Source organism: Aquila chrysaetos, chromosome 5 (genome assembly GCF_900496995.4).
Source record: "Aquila chrysaetos chrysaetos chromosome 5, bAquChr1.4, whole genome shotgun sequence".
NCBI classification, from domain to species: Eukaryota; Metazoa; Chordata; class Aves; order Accipitriformes; family Accipitridae; genus Aquila; species Aquila chrysaetos.
Window position 1 is genome coordinate 57,799,079 of NC_044008.1, and position 20,394 is coordinate 57,819,472.

Genomic DNA, 20,394 nt, shown 5'->3' on the forward strand with positions numbered 1-20,394 from the left:
ACTCTGACTGCAAAACCCTACAAATTCTTCCTCAGATGCCTGAGTCCAACTCATTTAGCCTGACATTATGCATTCAGTTTTATAAGCTGCGGAGAGACTGCACAGATTAAATGCTCCACTCATTCCCTCCACCCTGTGCTTAGAGCACATCAGAAGAGATTCTGTATGCTTCACTTGTCATGCAGGACAACTGGATGCCCAGATGAGTTTAACAAAAATGTTAGTTATTTATTTAGGCCCTGATCCAATGAAGCACATGCTTAACTATAACCAGGATGTGCAGCCCATTGACTTCAAAAGAACTATTCACCCTGTCTAAAATGTTAAGTATCTGCTTAAGTGCTTGGTTGGACTACACTGAATACAGAGGAGAGGGAAGGATTTGGGGGAACTGCACACATGTCTGTGAAGGTGCATTCTTAGGCACTTTGCTGGCCCCATGCCCGCCTCACCAGCTATTTTACTGAACACTCACCAAAATCCCGTGGATAGTTTGCAATGTGACTATTAACACAATAGGTTATTACAATCAGAATGGCAGTTTATGAAAAAACATGTATTTCTACTTACATTGTTGCCAGAGAAAAAAAGGTGAGAGAGGTGAGCAATACTGAACTGCAGTACAGACATTTATTTTCTCGAATTGGGGAAGAAGGGGGTAGGAAAGTAGTGTTTTTCTAGCACGTACAGCATCCATTTTGCACTATATTTTTGTTCTCACTTTACATATTTAGAGATCATTTCTATAACAATGCATTCTTCATTTACATCTTAAAATATGCAATCAATTTAAAAGACCATGAATCTGCTACTCAAAATTTATGGTAACTGTGAGGAACATGGGACTTGTATTGTGACGTTGAGCTCAGGTAATGTAAACTTAGAGGAAAAAGGACTACAGGTTAATAGGGACAACACCCTTTTTGCTTAATTTATCTGGGCCATACCCTGATGTGGTTAATACATCAATAGGTATAGAGCTGCAGGCTGCAGGGAATTTTGCTGAAGAATTCATACACAAATTATTTCACGTCTGAAATAAATGCAGCAGTTTTCAAACATACAAACAAATTAAGAATGGCACTCCTCCTCTATCTCAGTTGTGATAGAGGAGGGGTGTTAAAGTGGTTATTTCCTGGGGCAAAAAGAGAGAAAATTAATTTAGTTTATGGTATTTATCTCTCACTTTCTTTAGGAGATAACTCCCTCACCACCTCCCCACTACTGACACACTGTCTGCTCCTCTCAGACTGTTCAGTTGATTCATACCTACTTACACAGAGAGCACTTGTTCTCATCTGCATTCTCAATTCCACAGCTTGCTGCTTCTACGAAGAAGGCCTTATGCTCTAAAACCTCATCTGTTTTTTTTCCATTTATACCCACTGGTGTGAGAAAAAAGTATCACCTGTGCTACAGCCATGTCTTGCCTGTACCCTGACTACAACATGATACAGTGACCATGACAAAAACAATGCTCTGGTTCAAAAGGAGAGATGCTTTTGCACAACCTTTTTAAGTATACACAGAAACAAGAAAAATCACTTTCATCTGAGGCATCTGAACCATCTGAACAGCATGTAGGTAGCAGATGTATCATCATCAACAGATTTTTTCTTAGATTACTACTAGACCAGATAACCCCATCATTGACTATGGGTCATTATTGGTTGAAGTAAACTGATAAACCAGACCTTACTATACCTGGTTACAAAAACAGCAGCATCCACAGGAGGGGTGTCATCCCTCGCGCCAGGAACCTGGTTGTTACCAAGGTATTTTGCCCCACCATATTCTTCATTTTGCCATTGACAAAAGCTCTCCAGAGACCTCTCTCCATGATGCCCAATAGACAACTTTGCCTTTCGGGGAAAAAAAAAAAAAAAAATATACAAAAGAAGAAATATCAGTCACAGTCTACATAAAGCATTAGACCTCTGAGGAAAAATCAGAGGCTCAAAGATATAAATGTGATAGAACAAGAAGTGCAAAACCAGCTTCATCTGAGCAGGTGAACTAGGGACTTTGGAATCCACACTGACTCCTGTCATTTGTTCTACAGAACAAACTCCATCACCTGGCAGCAGTCATAAGCACTACATTCAAAAGTCTTCTAAGTCTGGAAGTTATATATTTGATACCAGAGCCATATAATATTTAACCTTTGTAACAGTTAACTCCTGAGACTGGTTTGCAACTATAAGCAGACGAAAATTTACCAGGAAGGATAAATGAAAGGACTGTAGCTCCTTTCACTCCCACAGCCCTCTATACTTCTCACATTTAATACTGCCTGGTGAAGTGTGGCAGGCACTACTTACAACTTGTTTGTGATCATGTGGCCAGGCATGCCCCACTTCCCCCTCCCACCCCAGCACAGGGATCCTGCCCTGCTTGTGAGACTACCACAGTACAATCATAGCAGCAAGGTAAAAATGAGTTAGAACTCACAGGACGGTTGCGAAGGAGGACTAGTTTGGTCACTCGAATGCTGACTTTAATTCCAAGACTTTGATGTTGAAACATGTTGTACACCTGTCAAAATGCAAAGAAAACATCCATAGTACATCAATAACAACACCAAGACCTAGTAATAGTTGAAGGAACTAATTGTGACTAAAGTTAGACATTTGTCCTTCAAAAAACTGTCCCAAAACAAACTCAAATGGGTTACGCTACTACACTCAATAAAACAAAGAATTTTTAAGAGCTACTGTGTTACCACTCTAAGAGTTCCACATACTACAGTGTAGCTAAAATACTTGCAAAACCAGAGTAGGTTTGCTCCTACCATACTGCCCTGGGCTTCACCATGTGACCAATTTGTCACAGACTAATGTGAGCAAGATTCAGCATTCAGGGACAGAAAACGTTAGAAAACAAAACAAAATAAAAAATACACAAGCTAGTTGCAGAAAGAAAAATACTTTTAACTGTAATAAACAAGAGAAACAACAAAGGAGCAACAAAGGGAAGGAGAGAAATATTCCAAGGAACTCTAAACATAAACCAAAGTCTCAGGAACATGGACATACGTTATGAAGCATCCAACTAATATGGATCTTCAGCATTTAAATATCAGAGATATCTGAATGCAAGATGAAATAATGGTGTGTTTTAGACTTCAGGAAATAGAATGGAAAAGCAATTTCCCTCTGTTATTTTCATATCTTATATAAGAGAATAGTAATAAGGCAGCACATAATGACACAAGCCTCAGGAAATACAAAAATAGCACCGGAAACTACCTTACTACTTTCTCCAGATTTTGCATTCCAGCTCAGATACTTCACCTCATTTTTATAGCTTAGAACATAAGATCTTAATTGATGCCAGAATTTTATTCCACCCATTTCTCCATGTACAAATGCTTTAACTAGACTATATCAAAAAAGGTGAGGGAGTGGTTTATTTTAAAAAGGTGTAAAATACCACATAATAACCTTTGGATGAATACTGTATTCCCTACCCAGTCAAAAAAATAAAATCAAGACCACTGAAGAGAGACTCTTGACTAATGGGAGGCAGGATTTGGCTCCAGGTAAGCTATATTCCTTACTCACAGCTCGTTTGGCTAGAAATATCACACAGGCTCAGCTAACTTCCTACAACAAACCCAAGACATGGACACATTTTGGATATCATGTTTTCAATGCTTGGTATTTTTCCTATTTGTGCAAATACTCAGGAATGTGCTCAATGTAAGAGTGTTCTTAAGCTCTTTAGTGTTTGGGGTTGGATTTAAGCACACACGTAAATGTTTCCTATAATTTAGGCACAGATTGCAAGACAGACGCTACTCAGTATTTGACCTACTGACCTTCACTATGAGCACAATAAGCCATTTATCTTCCCTGCTGCTGGTATACAAATGCATACAAGTGCTGGTACTATTTGGTTAGCTCCAGGGTATGTTGGTAGAGTAGTTAAGGCCTCTCACTACAGACCTGGGGGGATAAACTTGACACTTGCAGAGAAGAGCTCTGACAGTTGACCTATGTGTAAATGGAGACCTGGACATTCAGCTGAGAGGGTCAATGGGGCATCATGCTGATCAAGTCAATCTCTCATGTACCATTATAGACATTAACAAACATTTGCCTGTAACGGATGCCTTTGATTTGCCTAGCTTGCTGCTAGCTCTGATCATCCCATAAAGTTTCTACTCATATAATGAGAGCACAACAAATAGGTTCTTATCATTAAGTCTAATGGATGATGGTGCTTGCCTTTCTATCAGAGCAGACAAGCTGCCTGCCTCCAGACCCAGCACAGAGAGATCCAAACACCACTGACTTCAAAAGGTAGTTTTCACTGGCAAAACTTGGATAGCAAGAGCCAGCTGCTGGAGAATTTAGCATACCATTTTGAAGGCTGTCAGCCCTTCTTTCTTTTCTCTTGTGCTCTCTGTCCTTGTATTTGCATCCATCAGTCATCTCAGAAGAGATCAACCTAGCTAGCAGCAGCAGCAACAATTTTTGCATTTGTATTTGCATCCATCAGTCATCTCAGAAGAGCTCAACCTAGCTAGCAGCATCCACAATTGGATACTAATCCAAAAAGACACAAGGCATGCAAAAGAGGCTTTATTTTGCTAGTTTATTCAAGATTTGTTTGCTTATTTTCTTAAATGGAGCCCAAAGAAGCCCCAGATTGATGGTAGTTTGTGTTGCTAGAAGGAACAATAACCTTTCTCTCTGCTAAATAAGCCTGACTGGTACAAGTGGCTGTTCTACTTCAGCACAACTAAAGCATTCAAACACAACCCACCTAGAGAAGAGACAGACCCCTTCTCATCAGAGATCTGCTCCAGCTAGCTCTGCTTGCATCCCCTACTGTGACTGCCTCAGAGACTGAACCAGACTTTTCAGTCCATGAGCTCTGACTGGATTAAAAGGTAGGCGCTTGCTTCAATGCAGTCAGACCTGTTCCTTTGCGCTGCAATCAGTACTTTAATGTGTGTACAGGTAAACATACTGTAACTTGCCTGACACCACAGTGTTGGCCTACCAGACTCTGATAATGACAGGCTGCTGATTATTGCTGTGGCACAAATCCAGGTGTATTAGCAAGAAGTGTTTCTCCTGGTGTTTTAGGATAGACAGTGTGCTGAATTTTGAAGATGTGGTGCAAGCAAAAGCAGCCGCACATATTCTGACCATGCTTAAGAGTTTAACTACAAGAACAAATCTCTAAGTAGATGATTTATTGCTGGCAAAAGGCAAGAAAGTATGATAGCTGACAATACCCACACGTTGGGGTAAATAATTTCTTAATGAAATTTCAAAAATTTTTCTCAGAGGTGGATAGACAGTTGCCAGAGTAACAGTAATTTTTCGTTTGTCTCATACAACTCTGCACTGTTCCTCAGGATTTAAAGTGTGATCCTAATAAGCTCAGCTGAAGAACGCATTAGCACTGTGATTTAAGATGGTCCAGCACCAGAACCGCAGGACACTGTCAAAATACCATATGTACAATTTCCAGTCGTCTTTCATGAACCAATTTGAAGAGTGAAGAGACATCTCCAGCTTCATCTGCCTCCACTGATTCTTCTATTTCTTTCCCTGTTAGCAAAAAGCCCCCTGTATTATACAGTAAGGCCTACACAGGTTTAGCTGGGAACTGTTCACAACCCACCCACAAATAAACTTGTCTTTCAAAATGAGCTAAGATCTGCAGGCAAATTAGCAAGAAAACAGACCTAAAAGTGTGCCTGCAAATTGGTCTGCACAAACAAACATCACCACCCAAACAGCTCTTATTCATTAACCAAGTGACTACGGGATGTATACTCTCATCACTATATTGAGAGGACCTTCTCAATTAAAAGAGAGTGCAAGACAGTTCTGCACAAGCGATTTGCCCTTGCATTTAGCCCAGACATAGGACTGTGAAATAGAGACATGGAGTTTGAAATTGAGAGGCAACCAGCCATATGGCACTTGAGCTTCTCTGACTAGATGCCTGCCAGACCCCACCCAGCTGCTCTCTCACAACCCCTCCTCAACAGCACAGGGGGACAAAATAAGATGAAAAAGCTTGTGGGTTGAGATAAAGAGAGGGAGATCACTTACCAATTTGTCATAGGCAAAACATACTTGGCTTGGGGAAAATTTAATTTACTGCCAATTAAAATAATTTGTATAAAGGGAAACAAAGATAAGTTAAAACAATGCCTTCCCCTCACCTCATCCGACCACTTTTTCCTAGGCTCAACTTCACTCCTCCATTCCTGACTCCTCTACCTCCTTTCCCCTTACCCCAAGCCGTGCAGGGGGATGGGGAATGGGGGTTGTGGTCAGTCCATAACAGCTCCTCTCTGCTGCTCCTTCCTCCTCACAATTTTCCCCTGCTGCGGCATGCATCCCCTCCATGGGCCACAGTTCCTGTCAGGAGAACCTGCTCCAGTGCCGGCTCCTCTCCACAGGCCGCAATATTCTCCAGAGAATAGCCACCTGCCCCACCATGGTCTCTCCACAGGCTGCAGGGCAACCTCTGCTCTGGCACCTGCAGCTCCTCCTCCTCCTCCTGCTCTGACCTGGGTGCCCACACAGATTTTTTCCTCACACTTTTTTCCTCACTGCCAATGCAGCCTTTCGCCCTTTCTTGAATACATTTTCACAGAGGTGCCAAGAGCTTTCCTGATGGGCTCTGCTGTGTCCTGTGGCGGGGCCACTGCAGAGCCGTCTGGAACCAGCTGTGTCCAGCATGGGGCAGCTCCGGGTGTCTCCTCAGAGAGGCCCCTGCAGCCCTCCACTGCCAGCTGCACCCAATACACTATCCTTTTAAATGAAAACCCAAACCATCTCAAATGATGGTCTTTAAGGCTAGAAGGAACCCCAGTGAGAAGACAACCAGACCTTAAAAGCCTTGGTGAAAAAAATATGAGACTAAGTTCAGCACAGGTTATTCACAGCCATTTTGGCAGCACACAGCCAGTGTTAAACCAGGCTGTTCAAGGTAGGTTGCACCCAAAGGAAGCATTAGCATGGAACCCACGTGTCCTTAAAATAAAAGAATTCAAATCCATAGATCTTTCCCGCTAGGAATTGGATTCCATCATGGCAGCAACCACCTTCTGCCCTTCTCATCCAGTCTACAAGGAAACCATCACCCATAGATTTGGTGTGTCAAAGCTGTTCAGACACCACGTCCAACTGGCTATCATTGGCACATGAGCTAACAGTGCAAAGTGAGGTGGCTGAGATAATTGGTACGGGGAGGAGGAATGGGATTTCCTAGTGCAGATGTTCTCAGATTTCCTGCTGCATGGACAGCATGCATTAATAGAGAGACTGACTCAGAGACACCTCCCTTCCCACTTGCAATACCGTGGGCCACCCTCCCCCAAGCCTGCAATTGCATCACACCCTTGAGGCTGCTGTGACCACTTCCAACAGGGAAAAAGTAAAACTATTTGGGGTATTTTAGAACCCTTTAATAATATAAGGCAGCTGGGAACATAAGCATCAGACGCAGGAAACCCACTAACACACTGCCATGGAACAAAATGCAAAGGTTTTAGGACATCACCACAGTGTCAAGAAAGCAGCTTGGCTGGAAGAGCAATGTAGGTTCTTGGTCGCTAGGCTGAAGGAAAGGGTTGTGAAAAGTTGTCAATGTGGCTGAAGTGTGGTTATGATCACTGGTTGCCCTGTTGCAGGTGAACTTCTATGCTGTATTGACTTCTATTCTGTGAGAAGTCATCAAAAGTAGGGAGACTGAGCTTTACAAACACAAAGAGGTATGGTAAAGAGTCATACAAAACAGACAGAAAAATGGAAGAGGAAGTGCAGAAGAACAAGAAAAAGAATAAAGCCTGTCTCTGACATCCCCCTTCTTTGTCTGCATTTTCTTGACACAGCTTTACTACACAGACTGCCCTAGAGAAAAAAGAAAAGCTTGAAGCCTGAACCATCCTCCTCCTCCTCTGTTTGCATTCCTCCTGCCTTTCTTTCTCCTTATAGCTTTGAAATGGAAGGGACAGAATAAATGCAGCTTTGGCATGAGCTGTCCAGGCCTGCCCCAGCATGCAGAAAGCACAACCTACGCATGAGGAATTGGGCTAAGAGAGGAACTAAACTACATCAGTTTAATTTTTTTTAATTCTCAAGAGCTTCCTCTGCAGGTGGACAGTAGGAGGGAGATGTGTGTGTTTCAGATGTTTTGGAGTTCAGAACAGCAACCCTGAGGGCAAATTGACTTTTTTTCTTTTTTCTTCCCTAAGTGTTAAACTCGAGCAAGAGCCTCCCCATTGCCTTGGCTGCTGGGCGACGTTTGGACAGCAGAAGCATTAGTCAGGTTACTGAGGTTGTCTTTCACTTGTTTTGAAAAGTGCTATAGGATTTCTAACACCCACCTAAAGCCAAGCTTTCAAATTACCCCATTAAACATTATGAAAAAGAACATATTCATGGCTCTTTGTAAGATACAGTTGACATAACTCTTTCTCCTGGGGCTGCTGGAGAGAAAAGAGAAATCTGTAGACAGTGGTCAAGTACTTATATCCTTTTCCCTTATGTCCCTGTTCACACCATGAAAATTCCAAATCAGGATAAGGGAGCCAATTATCAGTGGCAGCTCTGGAGCCTTTATGTGCCAGCCCCCAAGAGCACAGAGGTATAAATCCATCAATGCATGCATGATATAAATAATTTTATCTGCTTCTTTAACATAGAAAAAACTCTGACAGGGAAAACCCAAAATGAAAAATGATCTGCAGAGTGTAAAATAAGGCTTCAGAGAGTAAACCAGTATTATTCCTAAAGAACAACATAAAAATTTTCCCTCTTAATGACATCCAAAAGATCACTAACTTCAAGTTACTGCTTGCTGCTGCAAAGAGCTTCCACACTAATCGCATGGCTTAACAACAGCTGCAGGAGAACTAACACGTACTACAGTAACTTACCCCTGCATGCTGTATTCTCTCAGAAAAAGGCAAGTACAAAACCAAGCCACAGTTGTAATTTATTTCCCCCCCCCCCCCCCAAATGCACTTAGGGGAGAAAAAAAACCCAAACAACTCTTTTTTTAGGTTTTCAAACCCAGAGAAAGAAGCTTTTAAATCACTACGTTGCGGTCTTGGAAATTCAGACATCCCTGTCCCCAAATTCTCAGAGGGTCAGTCTGAGTGGGACTTGGTTTGCAAAGTAAGCTCTGCACAATTCAAGGAGCCAACATTCATAACTTGCTGTTCGGGTATTAGGTGAAACAAGTCACTCCTCATCATTAAAAACACTATGGCCATGGACAGAACTCTCCAAAGGGTCTCATACCTCATTTATCATATGCTTCAGAATTATTTGAATCAGAGTTTTCTCCAGGAAGCTGAAAGCATAAGTCATGAAAATGAGCCACAGTAGAGGCCAGTGCAGTTTGCCTCTCTATGAGGACAGGGAATCTCTTTTTTGTCTTACTGGCCATTTCTCTCAGATGAAAAGAAAACATGAGAGGAAACAAAAGCATGAAACTCCCACAAGAAAGCACTGCATGCATCATGCTTTAGTACCTGCTCCTGAACCAAGCCGAAAATGGCAGCTATCGTAAGCAGATATGCAGGGAAAAGGAAAAGAGAAAGCCAATCCACTGGTCTTCTAGTTGCTGGTTGAGAAACCTGAAGTTCAGTTTAAATGAAGCCATGAAGTGTCACAAGAGCAACACAGGACTTCATAAGAAACAGAACATCCATCCAAACAGCCTCCACATGGATGAAATGCAATGAGAAATTATAGTTGCCAGATGCAGACTAACAGAATGGGTGAGCAAAATAAGCATGTCTTACCACAAAGGCATTTTGTTTTGGAATTTAGAGGAAGTTCTAAACACTGGCAGCTTCTGAAGAAGGGCATGAATAGATGCACTCAAGGCAAAGTATGCAAAGGGGAGACAAGAACTGATATGCAAACACTGCAACACCGTGCAAAAGCTCAATAACAAGGGAGTTTAACTTAGAAAAAATAAATCAGCACCTATATTTAAGTAGCTGGCTTTGCGTTTCTATAATTCTGCTGATATCTCTCCCTGTCCATGCCCTTATATCCAGCATGCCCATAAACTCACTGCCTTGCTAAGGCTGCAGATGTACATGGTAGCATTTGACAACTTCTTTATCAGCTTGGTTTTTTTAACATTATCACAAAGCCATCAGGAATCGCCTGTTAGGAAAATCATACTGAATCAAATACCTTGCCAGAAAACAAGAAAAGATTTCATTTTAGAGGTGGTGACTTAAAAAAAGTCAACTCAAAGCCCTGGAGCCATGCTTGTTCCTACTCATACATTATAGAGTACCTTAGAGGGAAATTCTTCCATGATCTTGGAAAAATCTGTCTTACAACTTCAAATATTAGTTTAGTAAATGGAAGAGCTTGCACCTCTACAATGACATTCAGAAAAAACATGTACCTTTAATGTGAATCTACTCTCTGTTCAGGGGGATGGTCAGAACTACAGAATATCATTAAAAACACAGCAGTTGCTATATGAAGTACTACCTGTTATTTCTGGGTTGCAAAAGGAGTTTGCTGTGTTTCTTAGCCATTATTCTAGAGGACAGTGGTGGGGTTTTTTTCCCTAAGATTCTCATTTACCAAGGGAGCAATAAACCAGTATTTTGCAATGCTGACTTTTTTCCCTTCAGAAATTCTTGTAACATAAATAGATATTAAATACTTTAAGGCAGATCACTTTATTTAAAATGTCTATAAATATAAAAAGCATTAATAAGACCTCTTAATGCTTGTTTTGTGGTTTGACAGTAAACGTAACGGCTTACAGAGAGGAGTTAAGTTAATATACCCCTGACCAGTAACGTTCCATTTGCTTAAATGCAAGCATCCAAGCCAAAATTAACATTCTGGTTTCTTTTAGAGGCAGCCCGCCATCCTGCACTGTAGCTGAATAAGCACTGCCTAACATCAAGGGGCAAATCCTGTCCCCCAACTAACAGTCACAGAAGACTGACAGAAGTCGTATCGAGGCAGGCAGGAAACAAACATCCCAAGCAGCCAGGAGGCCTTCATTTGCGTGGTTACATAGAGCACAACTGATCCTGCACCAGAGAAGGATGTAACAGATGTTGCCCAAAGGACTTAGGGCTGTGCTATTCCTCATACCACAGTTTTACAGATGAGAAACTACCACACAAAGATTCACCGTGGCTGCTTCAGGCACTACCCAAAGAGTGTGGCTAAGCGAAGAGTTCAGCTAAGGCCTACCAAAACCACATGATTATCCTATCTCTCTTCCTGAAATATATTTTCTGAATTATTCTTCAGCCTCTTTTGCTGGGATGAAGATCAGCTTTCATTATGGCAAATGGAATGTTAAAAGCCCCTTTGATTTCCTTGAATTTCACCTTGTTTTATAGCCTCAGAATAAAGGATTTATGCAATGATGCCATCTATGTGTTTGCCTATTATTATTCCTCAGTTACCTTCTGATCTTGCCAGCCACTCACAACCAGTTTCCTCAGGGAGGTAGAGGCCTGAACAATATTATGTTCCTACAAGTGTGGGAACGTAGGTGGCCAGACAAAGGAGAGACACTCTGTCAGTGCTCCTCTGAAGGCTGAAAAGCTGAAACATAAATTCAAATCCCATCAGAAATCAGAAAAACCACATGGGTGAGCCCCTAGGAGCAATGACTTAACAGTGGGAAGCATTTCAGCTGGACTTCACACCTTAGGAGATGTCAGATGTGTTACTCAGCCAAGAGTCCACTTCCATGTGCACTCTCTAGTGTCTAATAAAGGGGTGAGCTCACACTACAGCATCAGAACCTAGCTTAAAAGTCCATCAGCCAAATCCATTGGAAACTAAGTTTCAATATTCGTTTAGTAAATGAGTTTAGAAAACCCAACCCATCTATCAGCACCTCTCCACACATATATATTCACACCTGGCAAGCTGATGTTGCCGAGATGTTCTGCAGTACTCCTCAGCCTGGACAGACAACAGTATTCACAGTCATCTTTTGTTTAGGACTTGGTCTATTAGTGTACTCAACCCTAACAATCTTCACAGGCTGATAAAGCTACACAACATAGAGATGCACTAATGGCTACACTGAAATAATTGACCTTTTGGCATGAGGATCATCAAGACAGATGATTAGACACGTGTTTTAAAAGCTCTCACAGCCATAATGCCCTGTCCCAGCCCCAGCAGAACTGTGGGGCACAATGGCAGGTTTTTATTATCTCACTGATCAATCAGTGCAGAGCAGATTTTAGGAGGACCCCTGGGATGACACTGCAAACAAAAAGTATCAATCACCCCTCTTGAGGTCCCAAGCATCTGACATAAGGAAGAAGCTCAGCCTTGACATATACATTACATCTGAATATGCATTTCTGTCAGTTCAAAAAGTGACTTGAGAAGCAGATTTGTTCAGAGCTGAACTTACGTTCTGCTTGCTCACTGTAAAACTGGTATGTGAATTTAAAGTTAGAGGACTGTAGCTTTGAGAAGAAAAAGGCTCTTGTGCCCCCAACAAACACACCCTTAAATGCAGGAAAGCCAGTAAGTAGACCCTGAAGTGATGGTGACATGAATGGCTTTGTTGCAGGAAGACATTTCCTACAAACCAATCCAAATAAATGTAGAGACACAATGAAGCCCTGTTAAGTGACTACTGTCACAGCATGCCAGAAGGCAAAATAAAAGGTAGAGGAAGGGACACAGAAAAGCAGCTTGTTAATGGAAAAGACTGGTTAAACAAACTCCCTGCTTAATCAGCAAAGCATTTCACTACAGGAGAGCTCCCTCACACCAGTGCTTGACAAAGGAATACAAGACCTCTTAAAAAGCTGTTGTCCCATAGCCAGATTATGCACTGAGCATCCCTCACTCAGCTCTTCACTGGGAAGCATGACCAGTCAATTACCATTAAGAGCTGTTATTTTTTTCCAAGCCAATTTGCTGCTCATGAACAACAACAGAGCAGCAGTCAGAATGAACTGTTCCTGGATGTTACAATAGCATGGGCAGAGGAATACAAGCTTCCTTCAAGACTTCCTTGTGCAAATGCCTCTGGAAGGACCCCTGCCATCTCTGAGCAGAGCTTTTAGTGTCCACATCCAATTTAGCCATTATCTCTTTATTTGCACTGCCAACAAGTGAGTGATTGAGCATTCATTGTGAGAGGCTTTGTGTTCCCTTATCAACTGAGACAGAAGTCTTAACTACTAGGACAGCGAACAAATTAACACCCAGACTTCATATGAGCTTGCAATTTCAAAAGGCTCTCCTCACTCCTGGCAGATTCTCTGCAGAATTTCTAGAATGCTTCTAAAGGCCAACTCCATCAACTATTCAGAGGTATGATCAGTGCCACTTCATGTAGCACAAGAGGTCCTGAGGTAAAGAGGATGGGATCCGCTGGCAGTTTGGTGATAAGTTTGCCATGTTTTCTACAGCAAGGGAGGCAGCCATCTTCATTATATAAAAATCAAAGATAAAAAGTGTTTCTAACTGACTTAAAGCCAAGTTTTCTGCTGGAAATCAGTATGACTGCTGTCTTCAGTAACACTTGGACTGCCCCCTATTACAATGACCCACAGAGTCATTTCTCTTATGAAACAGGTGTGCCATGGAAATCTTTAGGAACCCAAGAAACATCATGTCAGACAAGACCACCTATCCATTCCAGGATACTCTCTTCCAAGGTAAACCATAGCAGTACAAATAACATGGTAGAAAACACTACTCCAGAACAATTATGGAATGTTTCCTAACTGAAAACTTGCAATTTCAGTTTCAAAGAAGTTTTTTATTGTGATGTCCATAGGCAAATACAGAGAATCACAGAGATGGGGGAGAAGAAACACATAACACAAGAAAACCAAAACCTTTCCTCACACCTCAAGGTCAAAAGAGTTACCCATTTCAGCTGTCAAGGAAGCCAGCTTTAACCTACACTGGATATGATCTGTTTACTCTTGCTTCTTCTTTTGAGAGTAAAGTGCCTACTTACCATATTCATAACTGTGAGGATGAATCTTTGGGCAGCCTCTGCACCATGGTATTGGACCATATCAGCATCTGCCACCACCAGAGTTTCTACTGTGTACTCATTGGTAAGTCGAATGGCATTTCTCCTCTCCCTCCAGTCACTGGTTGATTTCATTTTCTTTTGTCTCTTCTTTTCTAAAAGTCAAAATACTTATTAAGGCTGGCAGATGATAATAAAACATTTATACTCTTTTCAACAAACATTCTTGTGCACATTCAGATTGCAATGACCTTTAATTAAAGTGTTCTTTGCTGATTAAAAGAAGCAACCAAGTGGTTCCATTGCAAATACATCTGTACCTCTGTGTGCAGATTTATATGAGACCACCAGATTACATGCAAATAGGAAAGAGGATGGGAAAAGAGAAGTCAAGAAAAGCAAAAGATTAACTGTAATTCAAACCAAGAAGTCATGCTCTTGCAAAAATCTCAGAAATTGGAAATCTGACTTGTGAAAGGAGTAACATTCCACTATAATGAAACAAGTGCAAATTAAGGAAAAATCTGTTGAAGAAAACTTTAGGATAGGAGACCATGCTTTGGGATGCAATGTACACTCTAGACTCTGCAGGTTCTCCTTAGCCAGGGAAGTTTTAAGATATTCCCGGAGTCAGTATTTCCATCAGTTGCATTTTTACTTGCTACCAGCATTATTAGAGCAATGTAACAGAACACAAGATAGAGTCTGAAAAATTTTAAGCTAAGTCAGATTGTTTTGGAACATGCATTATTGGCCAACTGCAGAAGTCTCTGGATGAAACCCAGAAGTGCAGAAGGTCAGGCTAGATAAGACCTTCTCAAGCTTTCTTTGCTCATTTATTGCTATTGGCATGACCATCAGCACCAGCAGTTCAGTCACCGGCCACCTACGTGCAGAGCTCACATGCCTCTTTATTGTGGTATGTGTACCAAAAGCAGGGGACTCCCTAGACCAGCTGATCCTTAATGAACTTAAGTTACAAGAACCTGTGAAAAGGACCCATTCTAAGAACTAGAAAGTGAAGCAGTGGTCAGCTACCATTAACACAAAAATTAAAACACAGAAGTTAAACCTTCCTTCTTCCAAACTAAGGATCTAATATATTAGTAATTTGTCCTCTTCTAAACTGAAAGGTGAAATGTGTTTCACAGCTCAAAGGCAGATGTGCAAAGCAGCTGAGGCATGAACAAAAGAAAAATTAAGTTCAGAACTGAAACTGAATCTACTCACTTCGTTGCAGTCACAAAAAATGTATTCATGTTTTCAATTGTAAAGTGAAAGAAAAGCAAATGAAGTCATTAAAACAAATTTATTTTGCAATAAGAAACAAACTGCCAAGATTCACTGAAATTACATCTGCTTACTGCTCAGCCTGCAATATACTATGCATAAGATACTGACACTGGTATTAATGCTGATTTCTTCCAATGAAGGGAGCCAAACACACAACAGGTCCTGAAGCAGCTTAAACACAACATTCAATGCAAAAGTGACATGGGATAGACCATAATGGATGATCAGACAGATACCTCTTATGTCACACTACACATGCTGCTCATTTCCCAGAGCAGAGAATCACGTTTTAATTTTCTGTAGATTTAAACTTGAGACCCTCTCTTAGCAAAGGACCATTCTGCAGCAGGCAGATCTGAGTTAGCATTCACTGATCCTGTTTTTCCACAGACTGTTTACCAGCTCCCTTACATAATTCATCTTGACTTTCCCTTCTTTCCCAGGCTGGTAAATGCACTCACATCCAGATCACCAGTTTTCCTGGCTGACCCTCTTGTATTCAGGGTGATAAACTCCATCAGCTGTAAGCCCCCCAAAGCCCACCTGAAATGGACTCCTTGCCTTCTGCTCATTCATACATTTTCTGTCTTGTCAATATGCACATTTGCAGATGTCCATCCCATATTCCTATTCCGAGTTATCTAGCAGTCATCCAGTATAGCTCTGCACATGCTTTTCTGCCTAAGGCATTGACTGGGAACACTCGGTACATATTTCAAACTGAGAAAACAACCATGAAATTTGATTTGAATCTTTTTTAAGAGTTTGGAAATATCCCCCTGGGTCTAAAAAGACAGGCAGGAGCCCATGGACAAGCAAAAAATGAAAACTTGGGGTGCTCATAAATAATGAAAGCTACATGCCAGCAGCAAAGATGAAAATAACCAAGTTTCAAGGCTTGTTTTCGCATGGACCGCAGGACGGCTGCAGAAAAGTGTGCAATCACGACAAAGCTGCCACAGAGCAATGGATCTCTATGTTTCTAAGTGCCTTAGAAAGGCAATGAAATAAAATGGAGTGACTATACCAGAAAGAATGAAAGATGAATGCACCTTTGATTTGCCAACTAGGAAATGGAGATGACTTCACCAAACTTCTGTGAAAAAGCTCTTATGTTTGTCTGTTTGTTTATTCCATTTCATTCCATTCAACTACCCATCCCTCCCTCTGCATAGCCACGCATCTTTAGCTGTGGTACTTTGAAGGTTATCATTTACATACCAGGGGAGAAAGCAGAGAAAAAGGAAAAGGTAAATCATTCCAGTACGAACATTGACCTTTTGGGTCTTGCTGCTAGCAATCAGAACCTTCCTAGAAGTAACAGGAATTCCCCATCAAATTCTTATTTTGGTAATTCCCTAATAAATTAAAAGTTTTCAGCTAGTGTAAATCTCCTGCCTATAGAGAAGTTGCTCTTATCAGGGGGCTAGGCCTAGACTCAAAGAAATCTGGGCCTGACATTGAATGAGCTGTGTAAAAAGGCTTAAGTGGAAGAAAATAAATTCAGAGTACTATGGGTTTTCACTTTAAAAAAAATCTCCTTTCTGGTGGAAAAGAAGCCACTTGTGTCAGAGGAGGAACCCATGATGCTAGACTGTAGCTTGCACTCCAGGGAGAAGAGGTCACATCATGGTCATTTGCCATTTGCCCAGCGTGGTCCCTTCTCCAGAGGCAGATGAAGGAATTGGCGAGGCTTTCCTGATTCCACTTGGCCCCTCTTTGCAGAAGGCAGCTGTACAAAACTCTGAAAGGTGTGATTTCTGGATAGCAGCAGTGTAAAGGGACTCCTGGCAAATTGCTGGGTAGTCTTGGTTCACACAAAGCCTCTGGCCCCCATTCCTCCATGAGTTTTACTTGAAGCTGTGGATTGGCTGCTTTCCACTGGGTGGTAGGGATTAGAGGTTGTGTGTGGAAAACTACCACCCCACAGGCTTGCCTAGAAACACAGCCAAACTGACCTAACTTAGAGAATCTGGGCTCTTACTCTCATCCTCTCCCTCACATTGTCCAAGTGTAAGCTTACCGAGCCCTTAAAACAGGCAACATGTAATGGACTCAAGGGAGCCTACAAAGAGCTCAGCTGGTCACCAATGATACACTACAGAAGAAGTAAGGCAAAGCAACACAAGCTACTTGAACAGAAGAGTGAGTGTGTGTCTCCTTTTTTTTTTTTCTTTTGGCTTTCTGTTTTTAAGTCTGTAGCTCCTCTACAGGGTAATTTTTCTTTGTTCTTTCTGTCCTTTTTGTCCTTGCAGAGGGCTACTTTCAGAGTGGTCTCTATTTGCACCTTCCTCCCTGCCACACATGCAAACAAGTTTCCAGGATAATCAAGCTCATGGCGAAAATGTAACTATCATTTGCATGTACGAACCATCCCAAACAGAACAAAGGAAATACACACATCCCATATCACAGACTTTTGATGAAGAGGAGAAAAAGATCCAAAACCAATAGTAAAAATCCTCTTTAAACACATCTGCAACTCATACCTGAGGTGAGTCAACTTTATGGAGGTATCAGAAAAAACCCATCTCTAGAGCCTCACTTCAGCAACAAGCCAGCACGGAGAAGTCTCACTCCTGCCCCACATGATTTATGGGCTACGGGCAGAGAATCCCTCCATCAGTACATGAAACCCCAAACTAAAATAAACATCAGCCATTAAAACAAGGATTAAATGCTTGGTGGATTCTTTATTTGAACAAACTGATGTTACAAATTTTGTGGTGCAGATGTTAAGTGTTACTGTGAAGGCATAAGAGGCCATAAAACATGGGCAGGAGCCTGTCAGAGGAGTTTACATTGCGGGGAGCATACATAACCAAACTGCACGCTATTTTAGGAGTCAGGTGTTCCCTGCTTAAGAGGTCAGAGCATTTCATGTGAAACATGAGCTGAAACAGTCAATCTACAACACAGCACGTATATGCTGCAGGTGACTAGGCACAAGGGACATTACTCTTTTGCCAGCCACTTTGACAGTGTGTTACACAGTCTATCTGGCCAAATATTCCGCAAAATTCAGAACTGTTAGGTGATGGGAGAAGCGCGATACACTCCCAGATCCTCAGTATAAAATGGATGTAACATTGCACAAGCTCATTAGCTGGCTTTTATTTACAGGGTCTTACCTTTCCTTGGCTAGTCACCTGCAAAGCAACATGATCATATCACTTTCTGCTGTCCAGCAGTCTTTGAAATCTTCCTCAGAATGGAAAAAAAACATAGTCCCTACTGCGATCAGGAGCACAACAGAGCTATTCTGAAGCCTCAGTAGAAAACTCCTTATGTTCAGTGCTTTTTATGGCAACCCAACAGATGTACAATTCCAATGCAACCGCCCCAAATGACCTTTTCCTACTACACACCAAAAGCCCTGTCTAGCACTGTCTGGTTTTGGCACATTCTTGCTGTAACTGCAGAGTGCTGTCCTGCTCCTCCTACCTCCCTTCCAACAGTATTTCCCAGACTCATCTGAAAAGCAACTTCTCCTCCTATAGCCTTCTACTTTTTTTCTCCCTAATCTTTCCCTTCGTAATTTTAGCTACCTCATTCTAGTTAAACCTACTGAGAGTTTCTGGATGCAGTTCAACAAAAGCCACAAATAAAAGTAAAATTGCAGAGTCCTTTCTGCTAGGCCAGATTTCTCCCTAGAAGCTCTTCTCTATTGCTGCCTTAAAAATCCTCTCCAGTTCTTCCTCAGGAAGCCCTCTGCTAACTTCCCTCCACCCATGACCCCTTTAACATCTCTATACCCTCACATGGAGAGCTATCTCCGTTTTCCTTTATGCTGTTACTTCAACAACATAAAAAGGAGGAGAGAGTATGCAAGTGGGACAAACAGCTAACATGAGTTCTCCCAGGAGTTTCTAGAGAATCTTTCACTGGTACTCCCATTAGGCAGGCTTTATTAGTTTCACTTAAAAGTAAAAATCACCATCTCCAGAGCAAAACAGAGAGGAAGAAAAAGGAGATCTTGCACACAAACCAAGCCTAGAAATTAAAGAAAGCAAGTTCTTGAGGTATATGCTTACTAGTTAACCTAAAACAATATGTCAGTCAGAGGAAGGCCAAGTTTCCTGAATTATTAGAAGGACAGGATGCCACAAAGTTTCTCTGGTACCAGTAGTAGGATACAAACACCTCTCAAAAGGCTATCAATTCTGTGTTAAAAAGATCATTATACTGCATCTGTGTCTCTTGGGCATTGCTGCACTAATTCCAGAGAAGTTTTCAAATCTAGCATAATGACTTGATTTCATTGCAAATCCAGAAGGCAAGGTGTAAAATGGAGCCCAGGAAGGAAGCGAAACAGAAACTGGAAGTCAGCAGCAGCATTTATATCCCAGGACGAGAGCAAAAGCAAAACCTAAACAGAATACAGGCAGGCTTCTTTTTTAGTATGAATTAAGATCAAAGTGTGGTGGATTGAAACAGAGAAGAGTGTTTATTATTTAAAAAACACATCAAGAGAAATATGCTACTGTTAAATCAATCTACTACTCTTCTTTGGATCTGAAGCAGCAGAGCTGCTTCAAAAGTGTTTATTGAACAGCTTCTTCAAAAGACTGACTGCACAGCATCACCATGGTTGATGCTCACAAGCTGTACAAGTCAGCAACCTTGTTTGCTCAGCCTGAGGATCAAGTTGCTCATGGTTATAATCAAGACAAATTTGAACAGGCTTAGAGATCTGAGACTTCCAGGATGACAAAACATTTGCTGCAGCAGTCAGCCCACTGAAGGATATGTGCTAACACAGCCTGAGCTAAAAGAGCAACCACAGATCACAGGAGAGCTCAGAGCTGTGAGATCACCACAGGCACATAACGGGGACCAGTTCAAAATTCATGGACACCACCAGAAACATCCCCTCACTGCCTCCTGTGGTCTTTACACCCACAGCTCTGTGCATTGGTTACCTTGCAGCTGCAGCTTTCATCCATACAACAACAGAGAGATTCTTTTCAAAACACTGATCTCCTGAAAAAAAAGGAAAAAAAAAAAAAAAAAAAAAAGAAACCACACTTCAGCTCCAGGGGCCTTGCTCCACACAGTTGGTTCCTTTACATCTTTCCTGTGGCATCCACCTCAGAGTAGACA

General features: G+C 41.7%; 1 protein-coding gene across 3 annotated transcripts in view; it reads right to left on the minus strand.

The window, feature by feature from the left end:
* ADAMTS17 (ADAM metallopeptidase with thrombospondin type 1 motif 17) overlaps positions 1–20,394 on the minus strand; it is a 200,550-nt gene that overhangs the window by 158,531 nt on the left and 21,625 nt on the right. For all 3 annotated transcript variants that reach the window (XR_003923623.1, XM_030015913.1, XM_030015912.1), the window contains exons 4-6: positions 13,981–14,153; positions 2,452–2,535; positions 1,705–1,862 (exon numbers count right to left, since the gene is read on the minus strand). Coding sequence is in view for 2 of the 3 variants with exons in the window: in XM_030015913.1 (XP_029871773.1) it covers positions 1,705–1,862; positions 2,452–2,535; positions 13,981–14,153 (415 nt within the window). In the remaining variant the exon portion in view is untranslated. The remainder of the gene's footprint in view (positions 1–1,704; positions 1,863–2,451; positions 2,536–13,980; positions 14,154–20,394) is intronic.